Source organism: Amphibalanus amphitrite, unplaced genomic scaffold (assembly GCF_019059575.1).
Source record: "Amphibalanus amphitrite isolate SeventyFive unplaced genomic scaffold, NRLGWU_Aamphi_draft 001095F_arrow, whole genome shotgun sequence".
Lineage (NCBI taxonomy): Eukaryota > Metazoa > Arthropoda > Thecostraca > Balanomorpha > Balanidae > Amphibalanus > Amphibalanus amphitrite.
In genome coordinates this window covers 125,049-151,501 of record NW_024882589.1, presented here as the reverse complement: position 1 = coordinate 151,501, position 26,453 = coordinate 125,049, and the positions used below count along the sequence as shown (strand labels likewise).

Below are 26,453 nucleotides of genomic sequence, written 5' to 3'. Positions count from 1 at the left end.
GTGTGCGTGGCGGCGTGTGGGAGTTGTGAGAGTCGGTGTAAGAGTGAACAGTAGCGGTGGTGAGATGAAAGAGCAGCGGTGAAGTTGTGGGAAAGACAGCGAAAAAGGACGAGGAAGGAGCGAGAGGTGATTTCAGCACTGAATGGTGAGTTCGTAAAGATGCGAATGCAGTTTTATTTATCCAATGACGTTTTGTAGCCAATACGATAGTGTAGTTACCCCTGGCACGGATGTTTTTAGGACTAATTTATGTTCTCTTGGCTACCGAGAGTGACAGAAGTCTCTAGTCTCCTTCAACAGTTTTTCATGCAATTTTATTATTTTACGACTGTGACCGTTGCATACATAGAACTCGGTTCATCAATCGTTTGCCCGAAGCGATCCCCTCACCCCTGGTCCCGTTTATGCCGTATATAAGTTTATATTGATATTGACTGAGCCTGAGGCTGGATGCCGCCTCACGTGGCCGGTGCCGCCTCCTCCCTCCCTCCCCCTGCGGCCTCATCCCCCTCCCTTCAGCCCACGACCTTCGCTCGGCCCTCCTTGGTAGTTGGTGTCGCGCTTCTTGCAATGTGCCACTTGGTCCCACATACATACGAGGTGTAGTAACCTTTTATTAGATAACTGTATAGAAACGCAATATTACTATGGTGTAGCGTATATAGTAACGGCACGCAGTGAAAAACTTTAACCCTATTCCTGGCGGGGGGGGCCTCAGGAGCCCCCCCCCCCCTGAGGTTTTTTGGTTATTTCTCCCAAACGCTTTGAGCTAGGAAGCTCAAACTTTCTGACTTTTACTAAAAGGCTTTTACGCAACATTTCTGAAAATTTTGAGTTGATCTGACCTCAGGTCAGGTCACCAGAGGCGGTTTGGTGACCCTACCTCAGAAAAGTTTGCAATCACGCCAGAGCTAGAGTTTTTGACCGATCAATTTCTTCTCTTCAGGCTTTAGTTAGGGTACCAGTATGTGCAATTTGTATATCTCAGCATTTTCATATCTGTGACCTGAGGTCAGGCCAGACTCGTGACCTTTACATTGCAAGCCTATGGGAAAATATTGAAACGCCTCCTGCTTCGTGTAAACGAGTCAAAACCACCCAATTATTTCAGTATTATGGAAGATTATTTTATCGGTGATGATCCTGGTGCCGCTTATTGACAGGAGCACCGGCAAAGGTCATCTGAGGTCATGTGACGTCATAAATCGTTTTTCTGTAAATAAATCACGACATGATGGTGCTAAAGACTTGTAAGTGGTACCAAACTGCTTGCCTGGTCAAGGCGCGTCGTTTGGTATGCAGCATGACCATACCCCACAACCTCATTGATGAATGACCTGACCTTGACCTCAGGTCAAATTTCAAATTGACCTGTGAAGGTCATCACATACTTATTTCGCATCGCCTCGGCGAGAGCAACAAAAAATGTATTGGTTTTATGTCTCTATGTTTCTTAGTTTAAAAGTTATATAGGTAACTAATTCCAAAACATTTTATCGTTGATGACCTCTGGTGACCTCAATACTGACCTGACCTGAAAATGTTTTATGTAAAAGTTGTAGATCTTTAAACGACCTATCAAACACCGTTCGCCGTTTGTCGCTGCGATGTGTAGTTTTTGAGATCTGAAGGGGGGCCGAATCGCCCCCCCCCCCCCCCGCCAGTTTCTTGTCCCGGCGGAGCCCGCCAGGAATAGGGTTAAATCTACATATATGTAGAAAAGAAGAGAGAGAAAAAACGTGATGTCTCCTATGTCTTTTGAAGCGACATCGACGGAGTAGACATCTTCAGGCTTGGCAGCGGTCTCGAATGGTTCTTTAGGGATTCCTGAAGCCAGCATCGATCACCTATATGCGTCAGAGTTCCGGTGGCGCAGCTGTGCTGACGGAAAACATACGGCCCGCTGAGACCGGGGATCCCCGGCCAGACGGCTGATCGATTTAGGCAATTTAGGCAATTTAGGCAATAAGGTTATCGACAAGGAGAAGGCATGTTAGACACGGTGAGGGGTGATAGATGAAAACTTATTGTCGATATTATTCTGCCCTGAAAAATGACACCATCCTTCAAAACACTCGCTATCACGTTGGTGTAGAACAAGTTGTGAGCGTGTGACATGCAGCTACCGCTCTGTTATACCTACCTACCTATAAACTTTTTTTTAAGCAAAAAATGCGCCTGAAAACGAAGAATTCGTGCGTCTCTTGACGATATTATTACATATGAATGAAAGAAAAATTAAGCAAGTTATATTCACCATAACGATGGCTCGAACGTTTTTGTAAATCCATACATCTTTCACCGTTATAGACGTGGCCATTGACATCAATACCCCTCTAGAGAGCTGACATTTCAAAGCATATCTACAGGGTGTTTCATAAAAAATGTCCTGATTTGTTTTGCTTATAACGAAAAATCTAATAGTCACATATCCAGCCACAATGGTTCAAACGATTCCACAAGGAATGGAGATTTATTACATACATATCACGAACATGAATCATGCGTTCAGCGCCGCTCACAGCACGTTCTCGAGATGTCCTCCTTTTCGGAGCAGACATACGTCGGCCCGTTTCGCCACGTGCCCGATAACTCGGGCGCATGTGGCGGGCGTGATCGCACGCACCTGGCGTCTGATCGCCCGCTTGAGCTCTCCGAGACTCCCCGGGCTCCCGCTGTACACTCTGGACTTAAGAAAACCCCACAGGTAAAAGTCGAGGGGTGTCAGGTCAGGGGAGTGAGGGGGCCAGGGAGTGTCCGTTCCGCGGCTGATGATCCTCTCTCCGAGACGCTCCTGGAGCCACTGGAGGGCCATCTTCAAGGTGTGCGGGGTGGCCCCGTCCTGTTGGAACCAGATATCGTCACCACCTGAAGTCGAGCCTTCTTGCACTGTGGCCCAGAAGCGTTCCAGGATGCGGACATAGCGTTCCTTGTTCACCGTTTGAGTGCACCCGTTGCCGTCTTCGAAGAAGAATGGCCCGATTATTCCGGTGGAGCTCATTGCGCACCATACAGTCACTCTCGGGCTGTGCAGTGGGACTTCCAGCAACGTTTCGGGTGGTGCCGAGGCCCATATACGGCAGTTCTGGGTGTTCACCTGTCCAGTAAGGTGGAAGTGGGCTTCATCGCTAAACCAGACCCCATCCAAGAAGCCAGGATTAGCGGCAGTCTGGTCCTTGAGCCACTTTACGAAGGCCACTCTCTGATGTTTGTTGTTCTCCGACAGCTTGTGATGCACTGTCACTTTATATGGGAACAGTTCGAGGTCCTTTCTCATTATTCTCCGCACCGTTGAGTGGCTTGTGCCAACTTCTTGGGCGATTTTCCTGATGGACTTCTTGGGGTCCCCATTGACTACGGACTTCACCTTGGCGATGTTTTCGGGGGTCCTTTGTGTCGTTGGCCGTCCACTTTTCCCTTTGTAGCAATTGAGGATAGACCCATCTCTTAGGAACTTTTCTTGCAAACGCAGGATTGTTTTCGGGCACGGTGTGAATCGGGTTTTGAAGTGAGCCCTAAACTGTCGCTGTGTTAGAATGATAGAACGTGACGACCAGTAAAACTGAACCAGTTTTGTTTTTTCTTCCTTACTCAGATGCTTCATGGTGAGAAGTGAGCTAAGGTGCGTGAGGAAAATTTCCCGTGCACGTGCTTTCGATTGCAGTGAAAAAAAAAACACGTGATTGCAATTAATAGGGCACCCCAAAATGCAATCAAAACCAGGACATTTTTTATGAAACACCTGTACGAGGCCCCATCTCCGGCTAGGAAGGGGGGCACCTCGGGCGGTGATCTATATACTCTGCCTCGGGCTGCCGCTATCGCTGCCACGAGCCCGGCATTGCTCCCGAGGGCACACTGGGTCGGCTGACGGGTCTGTTCTATGACTATCGCACTGACCCTCCGTGGTGACGACATGCGAATGTTCAACTGCAGGATAACTATTTTACCCCGGGATCAGCGAGTTGGGTGTCGTTTGGTCTGTATAGGTATGCTGTGATAGAAATGAGGTCTGCCGGCTCGACATGCCTTAGCACATTCCACGCCTAATGGGTGGGTTTCTTTAAAAGTTAACGTTATGCAAAGTTGACTAATGTAACATCTATGTAAAAGGAAACAGTAAAATTAACGGGGAAAATTGCCTTCTATTTGCCTACCTACATTTTGGTAAAGATCACGAAAAAGTGCGATAGAAGCAACGAAAGCTTCTTTTTTTTCTTTTGCGGATGCGCTGAGCAGATATGTTGCTTATACGCAAAATTCGTACATATACCTATTAGTTTCAAATGCAAAATAGTCATAGCGAAGCTTAGGCCTCAGATGAAGATATGATAATGCCTGAAATAAATGAACCATGTGACATGCAATCAAAATAATACTTTAGTAAGTGCCATTTGCTGCCACAATGCCGCTGCATAAGATGCCAACAGTTTACATTTTTCTTTTTCTTTTTCATCAGCTCTCTATCATCATGATCTCTAGACGCCCGTGGCCCGCCCGGTGGCCTCACCACTAGTGCCCCCTATCGGCGAGTTGTCGGCGATCTGCGCGCCATCTGTGGGCGACCTGAGAATGTTAGCATGCTGGCCAGCCCGGAGAACACGGACGACCTGGGCGAGAGCACCCCCAGCGGCTCGGTGGACGGAGACGAGGTGCTGCTGAGGCGGCAGGCCCTGCATGACGTGAGTTCCCTATTACACTGCACGTGATTGCACTGTTTGCATATATGTAAGTAGCTATGTGCCGGCGATAATGGAAAGGTAAATAATGAACTTTCCCATTATGTTGTCGAATGTTGGCAGTTACCAATCACCTACGAAACCATAATGAATGTTTTACCTTATATTCATCTGCATTTTCTACAGATGCATGCATAAGGTTTGTTATCCTTTGATGAAGAGTCCCTTCCCCGGCTCGGCCTTCGATAAAGGAATAGGTATGCATTACCAACAATAAGTATAATGTTTGTCTTTTATCTCAAGTGTAGGTAATGCACGTAAAAAGAACGTCGAATCATAAAATTGTTGAGTTTGGCACAGTGTGATCAGGTGCTCATCAGATTCTCCTCTGTTTCAGAACTTACGGGATATATTTGATAAGGTAAGTTATCAGTGTTACAAATATTTGTGTATTGAGATTGGCGTGTGTTGCATATTAACCCGCGCCCCACTGGGGTCTGTGTATAACACGCCCTACTGGGGGGGAGCTATTCATAGCCCCCCCTCCTAACTCCAAAACTACTGGGCCGATCGTCAAAATTCAAACGGCGTCTGATAGCCCCGGAAACACTGTCGAGCGAAACCTAATTTCATTGAACTCGAGGTCACCGATGACGTCACAGGTCAGGTCAAAGTAAAAATTATTAGCATTTTGGCTTGTTCACATTTTGGGCTCTGGCCGCCGTCTTACAAGTCAGATCAGGCTCATTTTTTGTTTCCACACTCGTGAAGAGATGCTCTAGATACTTTGAGGGTACCAAACTTGTACTTTGATTTTCAGGTCAGGGTCAGGTCATCACAGGTCACGAAAATATTATATCATGCGTCGGTCACGTGACACATGTTTTATGGTCCATTTAGGCCATAGATTTCAAATTTGATGTCGTCTGTGTCATTCGAGGTCATTTGGAGTCGAATTTCGCTTAGGTCAGGTCACTTTCAGGTCAAAAAAGGTCAAATTTTGAAGTTTACATTTTTCAACAAAAAAGGTGTCTAATGGATGCAGTTTGAGCTCAGGAACACGATGGTGCCATTTATATTGGTGTACGATGTCAAATACGTACTGAAAAATTGATTTGAAAAATTAATAATTGTGAATTTTTTGCAATAATGCGTATAACTTGGCCATTTTTGAAGATATTTAGCTAAAACTTGCTAGAGTTAGTCAACATTATGCGTTCTGTCACATATATTCCGGTTTTTTCGAAAAGTCAAAAACTTTTTGAAAAAATATAAAAATATACATTTTGAAAATTATTATATAAAATTTTCGAAATTTTCAAAATTTTGAAAATCCGAGATAGCAGTTTGATAGCGCGGTCAATTCTGAGTCCTTTCATGCAAAGAAATTGGATCTAGCTTAAAAACTGAGCTCTTGGGAGCGATTGCCGTGGTTCAATGTTTTGCGTCGAAATCGGACGAACATGACGTCACTCTGACGTCATTTCCGGCCGACCTATGGTAGCTACAAAGTTCAAATTTTGACACAAGGTGTCAAATTGATGCAGCCGAAGGTCCTGAAAGTTTGGCGTCGATCCGTCAAGCGGTTTGGAAGTTATTGCAGAAAAACGGGAGGGGGGGCTATAAATAGCCCCCCCCCCAGTGGGGCGCGGGTTAAAAGTACCTAATTCGCATTGGTATTTATTGAACGTTGCATGTAACTGAACACGTTTTCGTAGCTTCACCATTCATAGCTCTCGTTATTATCTCTATAATCCCGTTCTTCATTGAGCTATAGATCAATCGACCGACTTTGACCGTAGTGTAATACATAACATAGTGATATCTATTACATTGTACTTTGACCTGACGTTGACATTGTCAACACCCAAAGTGACTTACAGAAGAAAATATTAGCAATATGGATTTAAAACGTCTCGAAGCAAAGAACCAGGTACTTGGTGTAAGTTTTGAACAAAACCGTGATGATGTGGCCACTTTTTGGCCAAAGCTGTATGTATAACAAGAAACCGGTTGTTTGTTTGTTTTTGTTTTGTTGGGTTAGGCCCCTTCGGTCTGAAAAGACCATTTCAGAGCCGGAAGAATGATAGGAATTAGGGGGAGACATTGGTCTGGGCAGGCACTCTAGAGAGTCGCCGGGGCTGAGCACGTCCCAAAGGACAGGCCGACCCCCCCCCCCCAAGCACTCTCTGCACCCGACTACGGGGTGCACTCCCTTGGGAGCATGAGATAAGGTTGCCTGTCCAGCCCGGATTGAGGGTTGCAGCGTGAAGGAGAAGGATTTGAATGTCCTGAGGATGGAGACGACGGACGGGTGAAAGAAACCGGACCAAAGGTTGATCGGGTTTAGAACGTAAATGCCCTGCTACTCTATTTCTAACGTTTATTAATGTTCTTGCATTGCTAGCGGAAATGAGATAGCTGTTGTTTTAAAAATGTTTTAGAGTTCATCCTTTCAGATGAAACCTATTGATTGAAATCGACTTCCTCTCCTAGAAAACAGCACGACCTTTATACCGCGATGCTCAAGACAAGTGTTCAGTCAAAGATGAGCAAACGTGAGGGAGGGGAAAGGAGCGAAGGTAAAAGGAAGATCGTACTTTCACCCCTCCCCCTCCCCCTATTGTGAAAAGATGACGGATGACGGTAAAAGATAATTGATACCTTTGATAGGCTCACGGCCCAAAATTCCTCCAGACACCCTCGAATCGTCAGGCATTGCCACGATCCAATGTGACGTCCCCTTCTGCGCTAGTGGCGCCGTCTCATCACTTCGTCGAATCATTAGTTCGCCTCCTCGTCACCAGGTGATCGCTCAGCCTAGTGCGCGGCTTCCCAGCCGGGAATATCTATTATCTATGGACGGCTGTATCTGCAAGCACAGTGCGAAATTTAACAAATCTTCAAAGATAATGATACTTATAATGATAATGATAATGATACACAGTGACGTTGTCTTTATAGCTTGAAAAATAATGATAAATAAATTAATGTGATCCCGAGAGTCCGACCATCGGTCATCTATCCGTGACGATTACGTGACAAAAGATCGTAAGACAAAAGATCGTATGGAAAAAGATCATAGGAAAATGATCGTAAGATAAAGATCGTATGTTGTAAAATGTCGTACGACAAAATATCGTAAGCAAAAGATCGTAAAGCAATTGATCGTATGAGAAAGATCGTAGGAAAATGATCGTAAGACGAAAATCGTATGTCGCAAAAGATCGTGCGACTAAATATCGTAAGCAAAAGATCGTAAAGCAAAGGATCGTATGAAAAGGATCGTAGGAAAATGATCGTAAGATAAATATCGTATGTCGCAAAAGATCGCACGGCAAAAGACCGTAAGCAAGAGATCGTAAAGCAATGGATCATATGAATAAGATCGTAGGAAATTGATCGTAAGATAAAGATAGTATGTTGCAAAAGATCGTACGCCAAAAGATCGTAACGCTAAGTTCGTAAAGTAAATAACGGTATAGAATAGTGTTGTAGGTAAATGATTGTAGCATGAAGCCCGTTAGTCGCAAAATATTCTACGAAAAACCGTCACGTGCGTGTGCTGCTGTGACCTGTGGGGTGCCCCTTTTGGGACTTGGGGTGCTCAAGTCTTATTGGGGGTGCCCAATCTAGCAATTGGGGTGCTGAAGCACCCCCAATGAATGTACAAATTCACCCACGCTTAGGTCACCTAATATAAACAAATCCGAGATATAAAAACTAGGAATGTTTATGACGTCATGTTGTCCACTAACTTCGAAAGTTTTCATGCCAACAATTATATAAAGAAAATCACAATTATGAGTGTGACTACCATGGGCTTCGATGCTGGAGCATGGGTGTGGATTTTCAAAAAAAAAAAAAAACGTTGGGGCGTTGCAGGCATAGGTGTGTCCCTCACGGCTGGGTGTGCCCCCTATGGCAAAGAGGGCCCTCACATTTCACATGTTACCAATAATATCGTACTATTTTAGTGGGCTATTCATATTTCATAATACATCGAAGGCATCAAGAAATCAATAGCAATCCTGTAGAGATTGTTTCAAGATTTGCATTTTGCAATCGTGGTAGCGGAATATCGACAACATTTTTATTTTAGGAGCAAAAGGTGGTGTCGCAGCCTTTTGCTTTCCAGCCACCACCCCCTCCCCTACCGGGCGCCGCAAGTTGAATCGCGAGGGACACCACAGGTCTAACAGAGGCACCACAGGCCTGGCAAGGGCACCCACCATCAGCCTCGCAGGGACACATTGGGCCTGTCAGGTGCACCACGTGCCAGTCAGGGGCACTTAAGACTTGTCACGGGCACCTCAGTCCTGTCAGAGCCCAAGGGCGCCAGCGGCCTAGAAGGGGCACCACAGGCCTGCCATGGGCACCACCACAGGCCTGTCAGGCACCACCAACCTCGCAAGGTTACCACGGGCCTGTCAGGGACACCACCAGCCTCTCGTTGGCACTTCAAGCTTGTCAGGAACACTACAGGCCTGCCAGGACCCATGTGCAAAAAAAAAACTGAAAATAGGGCAGCACCTAAATGAAGTGGTCGAAACCGAAATTCGAGATCCGTTAAGTTTTTTTTTTTTTTGGGGGGGGGGGGGGTTTTAGGTAGGGGCACCACTTCGATTCATTATCCTCCCCTCGGAGTTTTCCTGGATCCGCCCCTGTACATACGTACATGCGTGCATGTGCACCTGGGGGCTTTGAGGTGCCCCTTTGGGGGTGCAGAAGCATTATTAGGGATGTAAAAATGATAAACACATCCACACCCATGTGCTAGAGCCTCAAAGAAAGGAACAGACAGCTGAGTCCTTTCTGTCAATGCGGATATTTAAGCTTCAGCTAATAGCCATCTAAGGTCTGAAATAACATCAATGTATGGTCGAGCTTACCACGGCCACTTACTACGCGAACACATAAATTGATAAGCTTTCAGGTATTGACGAAGTGTCATTTCTAATCTTCCTCAGGTAAATTATAGTAATTCGTATTCGTTTCGGGCTACACTGAGGTTAAAAAATTGTTAAAAACCAAATATTTCGGCTTTATTGAGTAGCCTTGTTCACTGGTTCACTTGTTCACTGGTCAAAACCAGTGAACAAGGCTACTCAATAAAGCCGAAATATTTGGTTTTAAACAATTTTTTAACCTCAGTGTAGCCCGAAACGAATACGAATTACTGATAAGCTGCGCTAGAGTCGGGCTATACCATGTGAATACCATATTTTGACTGTACAATCTTTATCTCATACGATCATTTGGCGTACGACCATTTACGTCGACGATCTTTTGCGAATACGATTTTTCGTCCATACGAACATTATACTGTACGATCTTTATCCCATACGATCTTTTTACATACGATCATTTTCATTGACGATCTTTTGCGAATACGATCTTTTGTCCATACGAGCATTATGTCGTACGATCTTTATCCATTACGATCTTTTGCATACGATCAACTTCCTACGATCTTCTGCCATACGATCTTCTGCTTTACGATCTTTTGTCCGGTTACCACCCGTGACAGTCACCCTCTGCGGGGTGACTGTTTGAGCGGCAGGGCGGGCTGTCCTATCGGGACCGTCCCGACTCCCGTCCCGCGGGACGCTCTCTGCCGCTGCGGCGCACCGTCGCGTCGGTGGTCCACACAGTCCACTGTCTACACTCCTCTCTATCAGCTCACTGCTCTGCAATAGCCCTTTAAAGGGACCCTCCCACCTTCAAAAAAGTTAATGAATTGGCATGAAAGTGATGTCCCTTGGTTCAGAAAGAGCGAAAACGAATATCTACCAAATTTCACCGAAAAATATTCACTAGTTTTAAGATACTAGGCTTTTACTTTTGCTTACTTTTTGGGATCTCCCCTGTTACTAGCGACTTTATTTGGAAGCAATAATTTGGCAGCCTTAAAGTGCGGCAGACGTTGCGCGCAAAGCAGCGTATACCACCACGTGTTAACGATGGTTTTAGTCTTTAAAAATCGTTAGATCTCCACTGACGTCACAAATTCTAAGGGGGCATTCCAATGCATTAGCCCCTTAGAATCCGAAAACTGCAAGTTTGAAATTCCATATCTTCGAATTAAAGCATTTTTCGATGTTGTGAGTGCCCAAACCGGTATTTGCAGGCCATGGCCACCAATTTGGCTATCTCAACTCAAAACTAATGTTAAGGTGGGAGGGTCCCTTTAACCCTCGCCGGACCTATTGGTTTTCTACATACGCGCCGGCCGAGGGGGGGGGGCGGGTACGACCCCCCCCTCGCCGTTTCGCCCCTGGTGGAGCTAGCGCGTCGCGGAAAAAACGAGCGTGTGCGCCGTTACGAGACGCAGAGATTAGTACCCGATTTTAAGGTCCTAGGTCAACCGGTGACCTCTGAGGTCAGGTCAAGTGCCCCAGGGTACGGTTCAGTTTTTGGTGAATAACTTCGCAAAAAACGGCTGCAGAGCCGCGATTTCGGCAGCATCGTGTTTGCCTTGCTCAGGCGCGTCGAATGATATACTTTTTGTCCGGGTCAGGTCAACTTGGGGTGTTGACCTCAGGTCAAGGTCAGGTCAGCACCCCCAGGTCACGAAGTTGGTCGAAAGAGGTCATGTCGCATATCATTCGATTTGTCAGGTCTTCCTGAGTCCATTGGTGGCTTTCTCGACTCGCTAGCTCAATTTGATCAAGAGTTATTGACGAAAAACTAATATGACCTTGATGACGTCATAAATGACGTCACGCAAGGTCAACATTGCAAAAGTGACGCATCTAACCTTGCAAGGAGTGCATCAAATCACGATTATGTGTGCTTGAGATAGTTGGAGATCGTTCCCGGCGCCAGATTAGCAGTTTTCATTTTTCCCCATTGACTTATAATGGTGAGGTCACGAAAATGACCTGACCTCATATGACCTTTAGGAAAAATCCGAGATATACAAGTTGTGAGACTCATAATGGATACTAGATCCTGCAAGTTTCATTTCCCTGTTACATCTCCTCTGGCAGTGAGGGCGTTGCGAAGTTGCGACATCTGAAGACCGTGCAGAGGTTCACTTATGACGTCATAGGTCAGTGACCGGACCTGACCCAAAAATGCGGTTGGTGTCAAAAGATGCGGCTTGGATCAAAGGTCAGGTATGCCAAGTTTCAGCTCTCTATCGCCAGCGTGTTCGGAGCTATCGCGAAAAAAAACCCTATGGGGGGGGGCGGCACCCGCCCCCCTCCCCCCTCGGCCGGCGAGGGTTATTAAGGCGCAAGAGCTCGCTCCCAACAAAACAATATAGCAACGCCAATCAAGGTTGTAGGTACGTACGTCAGCACTTCAGATTTGTAATCAGCTGATCTTGTTTGCTCGCTTGCTTGCGAGCAAACATAATGGTTTCCGCGATATAGCTACATCTATCATAAACATCATGCATCATGATATTATTGCACATAGGTATTGACTTCAGCAAAAGGACACAAATACACATATTGACTCACAATGCGAGACAACCCAGCATGTAGTTCGAATTCTTTCAACTGCATTGCAGCTCGAATCACTGTCAGCTTCAATAAGAATACTTGCTTTAATCTGCTGATAAAAACCAACAAATAACGCCAGTCACGAATCATTATTTTTACCAAAGAAAGCCGGCAGTCGCCGACTAATTGCCCCGACAGCGGCGAGTTTCTGCTCTAAAAGTTCTCGTTTTGCCACACCCGTTGGCGTTTTTCACGATTCCGACGTGCAGAGCTCAGGCTGCTGCCCATCCTCCATTCACGAAGTGCCAGCAATGGCGGAGCCAGGAGGGAGCCATGGAAAGGGCACCGCATTGGTCCGATACTAAACAGAACACTGAAGGAATAATTATAATACTAGTTAAGCAAAAGATGCAAATCGATAGGGTGATAAGAAATATAATTAGTTCATGGACGAGTCGGCGATTTGACTGTAACCGTGTCCGTGTACCCCTCTCCCCTCGCGAGTCCCGCCCCTTGGTGCGCCTCTGGCACTGGTGCTGCCTCTCTGGACAGTAATCCTAATTTCAGTCGGTGTTTCGATGGGGCTGAGCGGGCCGGTTGCCATTTTTGTCGGACTGCTGAGACTGTGCTCACGCGCCGGGGATTAGAGCGGACGGACGGTCGGACGGACGGACCACCCCAGTCCGAGCCGAGCGGCTGGACGGCGGTGATGGACGTGATTCGCGGCCATTCATGATAGTTCGATAATTTTTTTATTTTGCAAACCTCATTTGTATCGTACACTCAAAACAGCAATGAAATGCATATTTTTAGATTTTTCATTCCTTTTTCCAATATCTATTGTCAATGTTCAAGAAAATGTTGACATTAAATGTACATACCTAATGGCTGTTGTCAATAGCGCAAATATTCACGATCAAAACTTTGGTGCGGTTGAACTATCAAATGGGCATCTTGACTATCAAAGCGTCTAGAACCCTTCGTTTGTGCCTTTCCTTTCAACGTATTCAGATTACATAAATGCCAATATTGTTCATTTCCCAGGGCTTGCCTATTACCAAGCTCGTTAATCGTTATAGTAAAAAACGATTAAGTTAAGTTATCAAAAAAGTTATAAAATAGCCGCAACCTGACGCTTAGCTTGCCCATGTTGTATTTACTCACGGGCCGCGGTGCTGACACTAACTTCTTCTGACCTGTCAGGTCGACCTCCTCTGACCTTTGACGCCGACCCCTAACACTAATCTGTGACCTTTGACATTGACTTGTGACATTTGACCTGTGATTAGTGACCTCTGACCTCTGGCCTGTTCACGTGAACCGGGAGGAGTTCGGAGAGGTGCTGACACTGACCTCAGACGCTGACCTCCGACACCAATATGTGACCTCTGGCACTAATCTGTGACCTCTGATATTGACCTCTGACCTCTGACCCTCTGACCTGTTCAGGTGGACCCGGAGGGGTTCGGAGAGGTGCTGACACTTACCTCTGCCACTGTACTCCGACAGTAATATGTGACCTCTGATATGTGACCTCTGACCTCTGATCTCTGACCCTCTGACCCGTTCAGGTGGACCCAGAGGGGTTCGGAGAAGTGCTCGCCGTCGACTTTCTCCGGGCGATGAGCTCTGCTGAGTTTGTGGAGTGTGTGGACGTGGGCAAACGAGTTCAACTGGCCGACCGGATCCGCTCTGGGGAGTTGGAGCTGGTCACCTACCAGGAGTTTGTCAACGTGGTGAGTACCGCTGGTCCACTCTGGGGAGCTGGAGCTGGTCACCTACCAGGAGTTTGTCAACGTGGTGAGTACCGCTGGTCCGCTCTGCCGGGAGTTGGAGCTGGTCACCTACCAGGAGTTTGTCAACGTGGTGAGTACCGCTGATCCGCTCTGGGGAGCTGGAGCTGGTCACCTACCAGGAGTTTGTCAACGTGGTGAGTACCGCTGATCCACTCTGGGGAGTTGGAGCTGGTCACCTACCAGGAGTTTGTCAACGTGGTGAGTACCGCTGCAGTCGGATCCGCTCTGGGGAGTTGGAGCTGGTCACCTACCAGGAGTTTGTCAACGTGGTGAGTACCGCTGGTCCGCTCTGGGGAGTTGGAGCTGGTCACCTACCAGGAGTTTGTCAACGTGGTGAGTACCGCTGGTCCGCTCTGGGGAGTTGGAGCTGGTCACCTACCAGGAGTTTGTCAACGTGGTGAGTACCGCTGGTCCGCTCTGGGGAGCTGGAGCTGGTCACCTACCAGGAGTTTGTCAACGTGGTGAGTACCGCTGGTCCGCTCTGGGGAGTTGGAGCTGGTCACCTACCAGGAGTTTGTCAACGTGGTGAGTACCGCTGGTTCGCTCTGGGGAGTTGGAGCTGGTCACCTACCAGGAGTTTGTCAACGTGGTGAGTACCGCTGGTTCGCTCTGGGGAGTTGGAGCTGGTCACCTACCAGGAGTTTGTCAACGTGGTGAGTACCGCTGGTCCGCTCTGGGGAGCTGGAGCTGGTCACCTACCAGGAGTTTGTCAACGTGGTGAGTACCGCTGATCCGCTCTGGGGAGCTGGAGCTGGTCACCTACCAGGAGTTTGTCAACGTGGTGAGTACCGCTGATCCACTCTGGGGAGTTGGAGCTGGTCACCTACCAGGAGTTTGTCAACGTGGTGAGTACCGCTGCAGTCGGATCCGTTCTGGGGAGTTGGAGCTGGTCACCTACCAGGAGTTTGTCAACGTGGTGAGTACCGCTGATCCGCTCTGGGGAGCTGGAGCTGGTCACCTACCAGGAGTTTGTCAACGTGGTGAGTACCGCTGGTCCGCTCTGGGGAGTTGGAGCTGGTCACCCAGGAGTTTGTCAACGTGGTGAGTACCGCTGCAGTCGCAGGAGCTTGCCTACCGTTAGTAGCTACAATTTCTTTAAGACAATTTACTCTGAACGATATGTATTTTTTGTAATTATTGTTTGCCTTGTTCGATGCCTTTATGTAATTACAAAATATTAGGTACATAGTCCTTTTTTAATTTGTTTACCCTATTCGCATCTTTTGCATACTAAAATCGTCCGAAGCAGCAATTTTTTGTAGGATACTCATTTAATCGGCAGTCTGCTTTGTTATTTGATTGAAAATAACTGCATAGCCAATTTTTACACATGTTCGAATAAGTAATACCTGCTAGTCAAGTAACTGATGTGTCAAACCGATTAGTGAGACCACAGCAAGTGCTAAAATATGATGAACAAGGGGCAGTAAAAATCGTAAACCAAGCAGTATATGCGGCCGTAACCGATAACTTTAGGCATTTTGTGCATCTTACAAAGCGATTAAACCCTTTTACCTGATTGGTCCTCTGGGTTGTACTTACAAGCCCCAATCATGGATTACTCTCGGATTACAAACCGAATTACAAGCCACAAACCACCATATTATCTCGTGGTCTCGCCTAAACCTATTTGAACATCCGAAACACATCGAGAACAACAGGCTTCGTGACGGCATAAGCTCGCACATGAACTCTTCTCCGCCTCGAGCGAGGTATCCGACAAAGCATATAAAACTTGCACGTGTGTCGAGACTTTGGAAAAGAGCTGCTGACGTGCCATGGCACGGCAAACGTGACAAACACCTTATGTACAGATGAAACATATCGCACTTGTGTCGCCTTCGCCGAAACGCTGCTGAAATGTTTCGGGGAAGATGTCCTGCACCCTCTGTCCTCGTGCCATTTGTCGTTTCGGATGTTACTCACTGCTCACAGGTCCATTTCCAGCCAACCAGCTGTAATGAACGAGCGGCAAATGCACCCATTAGGCGAGACACTGGAGAGCGTACCGGGTGAAAACAAAATATCATAATTTGAAATCAATTCGGCGAATCCAACTTTTCAGTGTTTCTGACTAAAAACAAATACGGGTATTATTTTAGGGGTAAACGCAAGTATTTCGCTTACTGCCACTCACGATTTTCTTTTAACCCGCGCCGTGCTGGTGGCCTGAACTTTCCGCCGAGTGCTGGGGGGGGGCGTTTTCACGCCCCCCGTCTAACTCGGCTCCTGGGCCACATAGCGACACGCGGTAAGCGGCAATCGAAAGAGCGTCAAAAATAAGGACGAAAACACTTCGGTCATTTTTTGGGTCAGGTCAAAGGTCAGGTCACCAGAGGTCACCAAAGGTAAAATGTTGACTATTTCAACATTTTGGAAACTGCCAACGGCTATCTCGGGAACCGATAGAGCTACAGCGCCGCGGAAAAGCGCATTCGATAGCCCTTTTACAGACCTTTCTGAGTAATGTTCTCAGATTTGACCTCAGGTCAACGGTTTAGCCTCCAGAGGGCAAAAACTCCAAAAATAGCCGTTTTTACGAAAAACGTTTTTTCGTCAATAACTTTTGACTCATAAGCGCCATGACATTACTTTTGCCAGCATCGTGTTCCTCTCGTCGAGACGCGTCGAATGAACTATTTGTTGACCTTGAAAGGTCATTTTGAAAATTTGACCTCAGGTCAAGGTCATGACCTGACCGAAAAGGGTCATGTTGCATATCAGTCGATCCGTATCGTCGAGCTGAACACATCTGACGTGTTTTCACCGCTCTAGCACGTCTCTATCAAAAGTTATAGCCAAAAAACTGCTGGCGACCGTTCATGACCTGAGATGACCTCAGGGGCACACAGAGGGGTCACAGGTGCATTTTTCCTATTCAGTGTGTCATGTTTACCTATGAACCGATGTTTGAGAGCGTTTTGAACGATATTCGTCCAAAAGAGGCGCATTTCAATTTTCTCCCATTGACTTATAATGGAGAGGTCGCAAAATTGACCTGACCTTAGGTCACAGATATCAAAAATCCGAGATATACATTTTATACATACTGTTACTCATATCAATCGCTGAAAGTTTCAAAGTGATCGTTCAGTCGGTGTAGCTATAGCGAGCCTTTGAACTTTTTCTGAGGTAAGGTCACTTGACGTGACCTGGTGACCTGACCTTGAACGGCCTAGGTCTGAAATTTTCACAACATGTGCGGAAATGATGTAGGAACACGTGTACCAAAAACGGCGGCGCTGCGCGCCGCCGTTTTTGAGATATTCGCGAAAAACCTGAGGGGGGGCGTAAAAACGCCCCCCCCCCCCAGCACGGCGCGGGTTAAAAGGATACCTATCTTAGCGCTAAAGCAAAGCTAGCGTGTTGGGGGCTGGCCTATTTTTACTGCATGCATTTCATGTTTCAGAGAAGTCGGTTATGCAAATTGAACAGGTGCTCCCGCTGAACAGTCACCACACGGATGTGCTAAGACAGCGATGTCACTGATATTCCTTAACTCCATCCGATCACAGCTAATTTTGGGATTTCTCGCGGCGGCATAACGCGTGAATAGATCTCAACGTCAGACCGGGATGTTTCACAGTTCCCAGTACCTACTGCATCCAGACTGCATTTCTGGTTTGTCGAACTGGTGATATGACTTCACCATGACACGTCACCCAGCTACTGAACACGCGGCTTTGGTGTCTACCCAACACGGACGTGCTGGTCTGATTGATGAGCGGAAGGTATTTTCAGACAGCGCTTATCAGGCACGCCACTGAGGATCTGAGTTGACTAGAGTCAATTATCGGGTGATGTCAGGCGATTTTCTCAGATTTATGTCTAAATATATCCGTTTGACAGCAGGCAGCATATGCCTTCCCATATGTTTTGAGAGTCGCCTATACTGTTGTTCAATTAAGGACCATTTCAATGAACATAACCACTTCTGGGCGAGACGCCTGGTGTGGCCAACACTGCACCCTCGGACCATTATTTACGCCTTCAGTAACTTGTGCCACGCCCGCTGTAGGCAGCTTAGTGTGTTTCTGCCGTCACTCCGGAGCGAAGGGCGGAGGTGTTAATGCACTGTTTGTGTTTACCAAGGTGGTGCGGTCACAAGGCGCCCACGTTTAGCTGGCCATGCTTTACGTACGTACGGACTTACGGTGAGGATAAAGCATTTAGTTACAACTTACAATACTTGACCAATGAAGTTCAACGTTCTTGTGAATAATTATTACCTCTCATTGAAAACATCATTTATTCAGAGACTTTAGTCGTTACTAAGTGTATCAATTCTCAGCATTTGGGCCGACGAAATCAGTCCAGAATCGGTTCGGAAACAGTTCGGAACTGCTCCAGCAATGTCCGAGCACCACTGCAGCTCTACTCGGGCCGCCTGGTGACGGTCCCAGCCGACTCTCCCTACCCCCGAGAGCCGGCCGGTGCTGACAGAGCAGAGCACCGCGCTGACCTCCGCGCCGGCTTACCGCCGTCACGCGGATCTTTTACCGTCGCTAACGCGTTTAAGCGGTGTTCTGAGCAACGCTTATCAGTGCAGAGCACCTGGCCGGTCCTAGCGGGCCGACTCGTGACAAACTCTGACCAACGGAATGATACTGGAATGATTCTGCAGTACAACCGCCAGCGGTGGCCATCAGGGCCCGGACCAAAAATTTCGGCAATCCAGCGCCATTCCTGGCGCGGCGCGGTCGGTGGAATGTCGAGAATGGAATGTCGCTCAGAGGCAGGCCGTGAAGTTAACGACCGCAGTTCGACACGTGATTTGGCGAGTTATTGCAGGGCTGTGAGAGCAAGTTTGCACGTGCTTTGCGCAAAGGCGAGCAAATCTGGACGGTTGACGGTGTTAGGAGTGTGAGACAGGAATTGTTACGGCTAGAGCTGACGGCTTGGTGCTAAAAGAATTGAATACAGTGGAATGAAATATCGACGTAGTTACTAGTTATACCGCATTTTCAGTGCACGTTATCTGATCAGCCCACGCAATCCAATGGCCAATGCATCCTTTTGCTCTTGGATGCATCAAATTGTCTATTTTTTCATGTGAACCAAAATATCTTCCAACAATTTATCTGTTGCTGCATTGTTGCTGTACATACCTAACCTGGATATATTTTTTCACGAATGAGTGTTTAGCTCTCCGAAGCTGATGTGCTTGGCACGAGCTGCGGGGCCACCAAATCCCGCCATTACAGAGAACCGCCTGACTTACGGAGCCAGACGCGCTGAGTTTGCCTCTGGGCCGCTCCCCCGCAGGATGGCATTGAAGGCACACGAACGGCCTCATACCTAGGTCTTGCCACCAGCCCCAGGCACGGGACGGTGAGGGAGGGCCTGCTGGTCAGGGCGCTGCAGAGACTGCTCCCCCGTGATACTGCAGCACGGCGCGAGCAGCGTTAGTGCTCGACCACCAGCTCGGGATGGTGCGGGAAGGACTGCTCCCCGTGATACTAGTCGGTAGGCGTGCTTCCGTATTTGAGAATGGAGACTTTCAGCAGCGAGTTAGGAGTGAGAGAAACCATACATACATCAGGATAAAGAGGAGCATCCGGAGGGACAGCATGCAATGCATGTACATTTAATAAACCAGTATAACGCCTTATGGGGCGACTAACGGAGCGAGCGAGAGGGTGGGCCTTGCACGTGCGAAATTTCGAGGGGGTACCTCCAACTGACTTGTGCACGGCACCCTACTAACTGGTCTCTAGCGATGTGCCAAATTTGAGCACAATCGGCCCAGCCGTTCTCGAGATCTGGAAGCGGCACCCTGCACGTGCGCACGTGCAAAATGGGTCCCAACTGACTTGTGCACGGCACCCTACTAACTGGTCCCTAACCGTGTACCAAATTTGAGCGCCATCGGTCCAGCCGTTCTCGAGATCTGGAAACGACCCCTGCACGTGCGCACGTGCAGCAGCACCCCAACCTTAACACATGCAGATGAATTATCTGATGGAGACCTAACTGTGTGCCGAGTTTCAATTCAATCGGCCCAACCGTTGTGCCGTTATTGAGGTTGCAATTTTGGGGTTCTTAAAAAATGTCCAACTTTACCACGCGCCACGTGCGGTGGTTGGCAAGAACGCATGGTGGCCATCACACCACAGAACTTTTACGTCCAAGTGACATTCAGTAAAGAAGACCGCTTGTCAATCGGATGTCCCGTTCCTAAGATATTAGCTTTTGAAGAGCGTCCCCACGGCCGGCCGGCCGGCCGGCCGCTCATACTCAGAAATTTCCGTTAATCTAAGGAAAGACTCCGCTCGCTTCGCTCGCTCCGTAACCATGAATATTGCACACGGAAAACACGCAAATATTTTTGTTTTTGTTTTGTATGTGTCAGATCATTTTATGTGGTAGTTTGTGAATTTCCAATTTGATGATCGTAGTCATATTTTGGAACTGCGTCTTGTAGGTTTTTATTGTTTTTTATTCAATACTTTTTTAAACACCTGTTGTCATGAATGAACCTGGCGTGCAGCGAGGATAAAGGAACTACTTTTAGTTTGCGGTTACATCCCGAATCAGGCTTAGTGTCTGAAATACGTTTATATAATCTCCTCTAATCTGCTTCGCCCGTCCCATTAAGCGCTGCCGTTTGCACGATGCTGCCCATGCCAAATGCCCGTATGTCTATGTTGTTTCCGTTTAAAGATCTTAGCCTTTTCTGAGGAACAGTGCACAGTAAACGTGACTGGTATTTTATATGAATGGAACATTGTTGAAATTACAATTTTCTTTACTGATGTCATTTATCTTTGTCTTTGTTGCTATTCTTTCTGGAAGTTATTTACCGTGAAGACCATTTATGGCCAAACCTTATAGTGAATGAGCTTTAACCCTATTCCTGGCGGGCTCCGCCGGGACAAGAAACTGGCGGGGGGGCCGATTCGGCCCCCCCTGAGATCTCGAGAACGAAGCAAGATAGCGACAAGCGGTAAACGGCATCGGATACGCACGGCCAAGATCTACAATTTTTACAAAGGTCATTTTCAGGTCAGGTCAAAGATGACGTCACAGGGGTCGAAAAAGTCAAAATGGCGGCGCTAGATATGGAGAGAGTTTTTCTCGAATAACTTTCGAATTAGTCAAGATAGGAACAAACTAAGGGCATCATCGTGATCCTCTCGTCAATCCGCATCGAATGATATATATGTTGACCTCGAAAGGTCAAGGTCAAAGGTTGACCTCAGGTCACGTGACCTCGAGGTCATCATGTATATCATTCGATGCGTCTTGACGAGCTGAACACAATGAGACCATCCACGCGTCTTTATCTTGTTCCTGTACGGAGTTATTGGCCAAAAACCTTTGGTGACCTTTGATGACGTCACATGACCTCACAGCTGCCCAACAGCAAAACAGACCTCAAGATAGTAAAGGTTGATCGTATATGAAGTCATGTATGGTATATGGGGCCATTCCGACCCGTTTTAGTGGTAAAAACAGGGAGTTGATTTTTCCCCCATTGACTTATAATGGGGAGGTCGCGAAATTGACCTGACCTTAGGTCACCGATATCAAAATTCCGAGATATACAAATTGCACATACTGGTACCCTAACTTAACCCTGAAGAGAAGAAATTGATCGGTCAAAAACTCTAGCTCTGGCGTGATTGCCAACTTTTCTGAGGTAGCGTCACCAAACCGCCTCTGGTGACCTGACCTGAGGTCAGATCAACTCAAAATTTTCAGACATGTTGCGTAGAAGCCTTTTAGGAAAAGTCAGAAAATTTGAGCTTCCTAGCTCAACGCGTTTGGGAGATATAACCAAAAAACCTCAGGGGGGGCTCCTGAGGCCCCCCCCCCCCCCCGCCAGGAATAGGGTTAAGACTCTCAGTATAAGAAATTACAAACCGCATTTACTGATATCCCTCGTTAGACATGATAATTATTGCGTAGCAAAATATTTAAGTTGTTTAACAACTTCACAAAACTACACCTATTTAGAGCCTTATGCCACAGGAACCCGCTTTGGTCGTTTCAAGCCATTAGATATCAAATGCAGCAGCCTGAGCCCTTAATTGGGAGGTGGATTGGGAGGTGGACTTTAGCGGGCGTGCCTTCCAATTTCTTACCACATAGCTCGGTATGCCAGGTCATCATGAATTCATCAAGGCATTGCCCACGGTCCATTGCTTATGCTTGTAAGCACGGTTGTTGACAGTCCATTGCATTATACATGATACATCCTTAAGGCTAAACAAGCTTTGTAAAGGCCTAACTCAGACAAGAGTCGGAAACGAAAAGAACATCTATGGAATATTACTATAAAACATAAAAAATGTCCAAGGTAAGGTATCAGCAATAGGTAGGACCTCAGCAAGTCACTCGCTACAGATTGAAAATTCCGGTTTTCAATCAGAATCCATTATTTTAGGGCCGTCCGAAATCCCGGCCCAAATTAGCGGCATGTGGCACGTGATCCCCTCCATGACGCACGCCTTCTGCTGACTTTCCAACGGCTCGTGTCCAGGGCTTGTGGAATTTTCGGTAAAATGCAGGTGCCGGGGCGGCCAATCCAAGCCCATGCCAGCTGCTGGCTGCGCCCGCTGCACCCATCTTGCCATTGTTGCAGGGCGTGACCCGGTCTGTAATCCCCGCCTCACAACCTGCTGCTCCGTGCCTTCCGTTCCATGACTTAGATAATGTCGGCGAGAAGATGTGACGCATTAGAGTGAGAAGCGTGATGGGCCCACCCTCTCAGCAAAAGATCGGTAGATAAACCTTGAAATCCAGTTCAGCTCGATTTCATGTCACTGATGATGAACATCGTGGACAGCGGAATAAGCGCAGATGCAGGTGGTGATACAACGTAAATGGCGATGAAATTTGAGGCCAAGGCGAGCATGTTTACTGAAAGTGAAACAATAAATTTTCAATTGGAGGCATGCGTGTCCTTTAACCCTCGCCGGACCTATTGGTTTTCTACATACGCGCCGGCCGAGGGGGGGGGGCGGGTACGACCCCCCCCTCGCCGTTTCGCCCCTGGTGGAGCTAGCGCGTCGCGGAAAAAACGAGCGTGTGCGCCGTTACGACACGCAGAGATTGGTACCCGATTTTAAGGTCCTAGGTCAACCGGTGACCTCTGAGGTCAGGTCAAGTGCCCCAGGGTACGGTTCAGTTTTTGGTGAATAACTTCGCAAAAAACGGCCGCAGAGCGCCGATTTTGGCAGCATCGTGTTCGCCTCGCTCAGGCGCGTCGAATGATATACTTTTTGTCCGGGTCAGGTCAACTTGGGGTGTTGACCTCAGGTCAAGGTCAGGTCAGCACCCCCAGGTCACGAAGTTGGTCGAAAGAGGTCATGTCGCATATCATTCGATTCGGCAGACCTTCCTGAGTCCATTGGTGCCTTTCCTGACTCGCTAGCTCAATTTGATCAAGAGTTATTGACGAAAAACTAATTTGACCTTGATGACGTCATAAATGACGTCACGCAAGGTCAACATTGCAAAAGTGACGCATCTAACCTTGCAAGGAGTGCATCAAATCACGATTCTGTGTGCTTGAGATAGTTGGAGATCGTTCCCGGCGCCAGAATAGCAGTTTGAATTTTTCCCCATTGACTTATAATGGTGAGGTCACGAAAATGACCTGACCTCATATGACCTTTAGGAAACATCCGAGATATACAAGTTGTGGGACTCATAATGGATACTAGATCCTGCAAGTTTCATTTCCCTGTGACATCTCCTCTGGCAGTGAGGGCGTTGCGAAGTTGCGACATCTGAAGACCGTGCAGAGGTTCACTTATGACGTCATAGGTCAGTGACCTGACCTGACCCAAAAATGCGGTTGGTGTCAAAAGATCCGGCTTGGATCAAAGGTCAGGTATGCCAAGTTTCAGCTCTCTATTGCCAGCGTGTTCGGAGCTATCGCGAAAAAAACCCTATGGGGGGGCGGCACCCGCCCCCCCCCCCTCGGCCGGCGAGGGTTAAACACAGAAACTAAAAATTAAATCGTTAAGTGCAGCGCGCAAGTCCATGGTTTCTTATGTTATGTGTTCTGCGCACTGTGCAGTGTGCAGTGCACGCCTTTCGCACGGTATCCGCTCCATCAGAATCTTTGCTGAAGAATATTGCTCCACAATGGACGCAAGCTTCTATTCAAAATATGATTTAAATATATACCATTTCCAACACATCCTGGAAAATTTATAGGCACTCGATGACCAGTTGCTATGTGCGCAAAGCTTCAAGAAGCTCAGATAAAGTGGAACCCGCGAAATGGTAGGCATGCAATGTTATGAATTCAAACGCGTTTTCGTGTGCCACCTCATTGAACATTGGACCATTTCCTAGGACAGTAATAATCATCTCTGAGCCGTGGCTGGTTCCAGGTCCCCTCTCCTATTATTTCCTGAGGCAGCTGTCCGGCAGAAGTGGCGCGGCTGTGGCCATTGTGGCGCAGCTGTGCGCCGGAATGGTGCTCGGTGCGCAGCTGAGCGCCGCACGTGCCATGCGCGCCAGTGGAGCGGGGGAGGAGAGGAGCCTCGTTAGAGGTCTGGACGGGCCGAAAACCCGCCCGTCGACGGAGGTCGGAGCGTAGCACATTACAGGACCACTGAGGTGAAGGCTATTGAATGCAGGCTGACTTTTTTGCATAGGGGCCCTATCGGCCTATTTGAACCTCTTAACCGAGAAAAGTTGTAGTGCTCTTGTGATGTTTGCCTGCAGTTCCGATTTTACACAAACACTCACGACGAACGATGATTTCAAGAAAAGCACCCACGTGCTACTCGCAGGCGAATGAAGGAAGTGAAACAGTGTCTAGCAATGCTTTACTGTAAGTGGGCCAAATCTGGGCCTTGGGCCAAATGCTCCTCGATAAAGCATACCTACGTGGCCAGTAAATTATATGCTGGGTAATGTTTGCACATTTGCTTCAATAAAATAGCAATGCTTTTCAAGTACAATCCTCTATTTAGTGCTGTCTAATCCACAAATGGCCTCGCTGATACTACTAGTGCTGACGTTTTCCATTAGGTACTGCTAGATTATTACTTTCTATTATACCCGATCAGCTTGCGCTATAATTTGAGCAGCTTTGTTCCTAACCCCTTATATAATACACATTACACATACATTAGGAGTACTAAATTTTACTGCATTAAGCAGATATAAAACATCTCACTTTTTACGTCAGCTGGTGTGACGTAATGGCTATCACCATATCTCTCAGAGGTGATTGGCTGTCGGATACGTCAGATAGTCGATGACATGACATATTGTCGCGGTTTCTAAGAAGTCTGCCGCAATTTTCATCCACCAGTGGGAGAACCAATCCCATTCATAGCTAAAAATATACACTGATTGACGAATTAATAATTCATCAAAAAGGCTTTTTTTCTAGCATGGAAGAAATGTGATTGGTAAAAAGCATGATTCAGCCAAAAAGGTAATAGACAATAAGAAATAATTGTATTATTATAAGACATACTTCGGAGGTTATCGATCGTTGTGTATTCGTTTAAAAAGATAACAATCAATCTTGATCCCCTCCCAAACTATTATGAAAAAAATATATTATGTTTTTTCATAATAGCTTTGAGGAGGAATCGGGATGATCCGAAACTGTTAGCTTTTCAAACGAATACAACTATCGAACTACTCCGATGTGTGGCTTATAATAATAATTGATGCGAATTTAGTGCATTTTCTTCCAATAATTGTGTCTTTTACAAGCATTACAGCGATGACATGCAATCTCATCGACCTAATGCAAATTATCCATCTCATTTGGCTCGGATATTTCTTGCCGTGCACATCTCCTCTCCTCTTCCCTCCCCTCCTCTCCCCTTCTCTCGGTCCGGCGCCGTCGCGAGCTGTTTTGGTAGCTGCCGTCCGTCCAAATAGCCGGAAAATCCATGGACCAACGCATACCGCCGCTGACCGCGGGTGTCACGTGACCCAGGGGACCCGGGGAGGGGGAGGGCGCCCGGCGCGTGTGGTGGCGAAACGCGAGCCCCACCAAAAGGGGAGATAATTTCTCTCCTTTCTGCATCCCCTCCCCTGGCCGCCGGGGGGGGGGGGGGGAGACAGAGGCCGCTTTGGGGACTGACTGGACCGTAGAAGCGTGCGGGTGACAGTGGAACTATTCAGCTGTCCTTACACTCCCAGTGACGGTGTAATAAAATGACACTCGGTGGCACTTTTAGTTGTTTTGGCCTGCGACATTGATTTGTAGTTTATACGTTCCATGAAGTGTAGCTTGAGAGATTATTTCACACCTTTTCTTCGTAATTTATCACCCAGAGCCGTCAAACATTACTGGGAATGTGTTTTTTAACAATGCCTTAGCCTTTCTAAGAGCCATTCTCTGAAAACATGAGCATCGAACGTCCCTAAGAAGTTATAATTTCTGTTTCATGGCAGTTATATCTGGAGTTATTGTCACATTTATCACCCGGTTAGCAACTGCTTGTCCTCGAGAGACGTCCGCCGGCTCAGACAGCCTTACGCAAACAGGTGTGAACCGACCCTTACTGACAGCCCACCTGGCCCAGATGACCGGCTGA

The 26,453-nt window shown here is 47.4% G+C and overlaps 1 protein-coding gene across 1 annotated transcript; it reads left to right on the top strand.

The window, feature by feature from the left end:
• Positions 1 to 26,453, top strand: LOC122370077. Its single transcript, XM_043345338.1, has 5 exons — positions 1 to 145; positions 4,460 to 4,682; positions 5,077 to 5,100; positions 13,702 to 13,866; positions 26,442 to 26,453. Exons 2-5 carry the CDS (start codon positions 4,581 to 4,583, stop codon positions 26,451 to 26,453), a joined length of 303 nt encoding a protein of 100 aa, XP_043201273.1. The 5' UTR covers positions 1 to 145; positions 4,460 to 4,580.

Coding starts and splice junctions, on each gene's coding strand:
- LOC122370077 (XM_043345338.1), top strand. CDS start 4,581: ATGCTGGCCAGCCCGGAGAACACGGACGACCTGGGCGAGAGCACCCCC. Junction 4,683..5,076: donor GGCGGCAGGCCCTGCATGAC/GTGAGTTCCCTA, acceptor CCTCTGTTTCAG/AACTTACGGGATATATTTGA. Junction 5,101..13,701: donor TACGGGATATATTTGATAAG/GTAAGTTATCAG, acceptor TGACCCGTTCAG/GTGGACCCAGAGGGGTTCGG.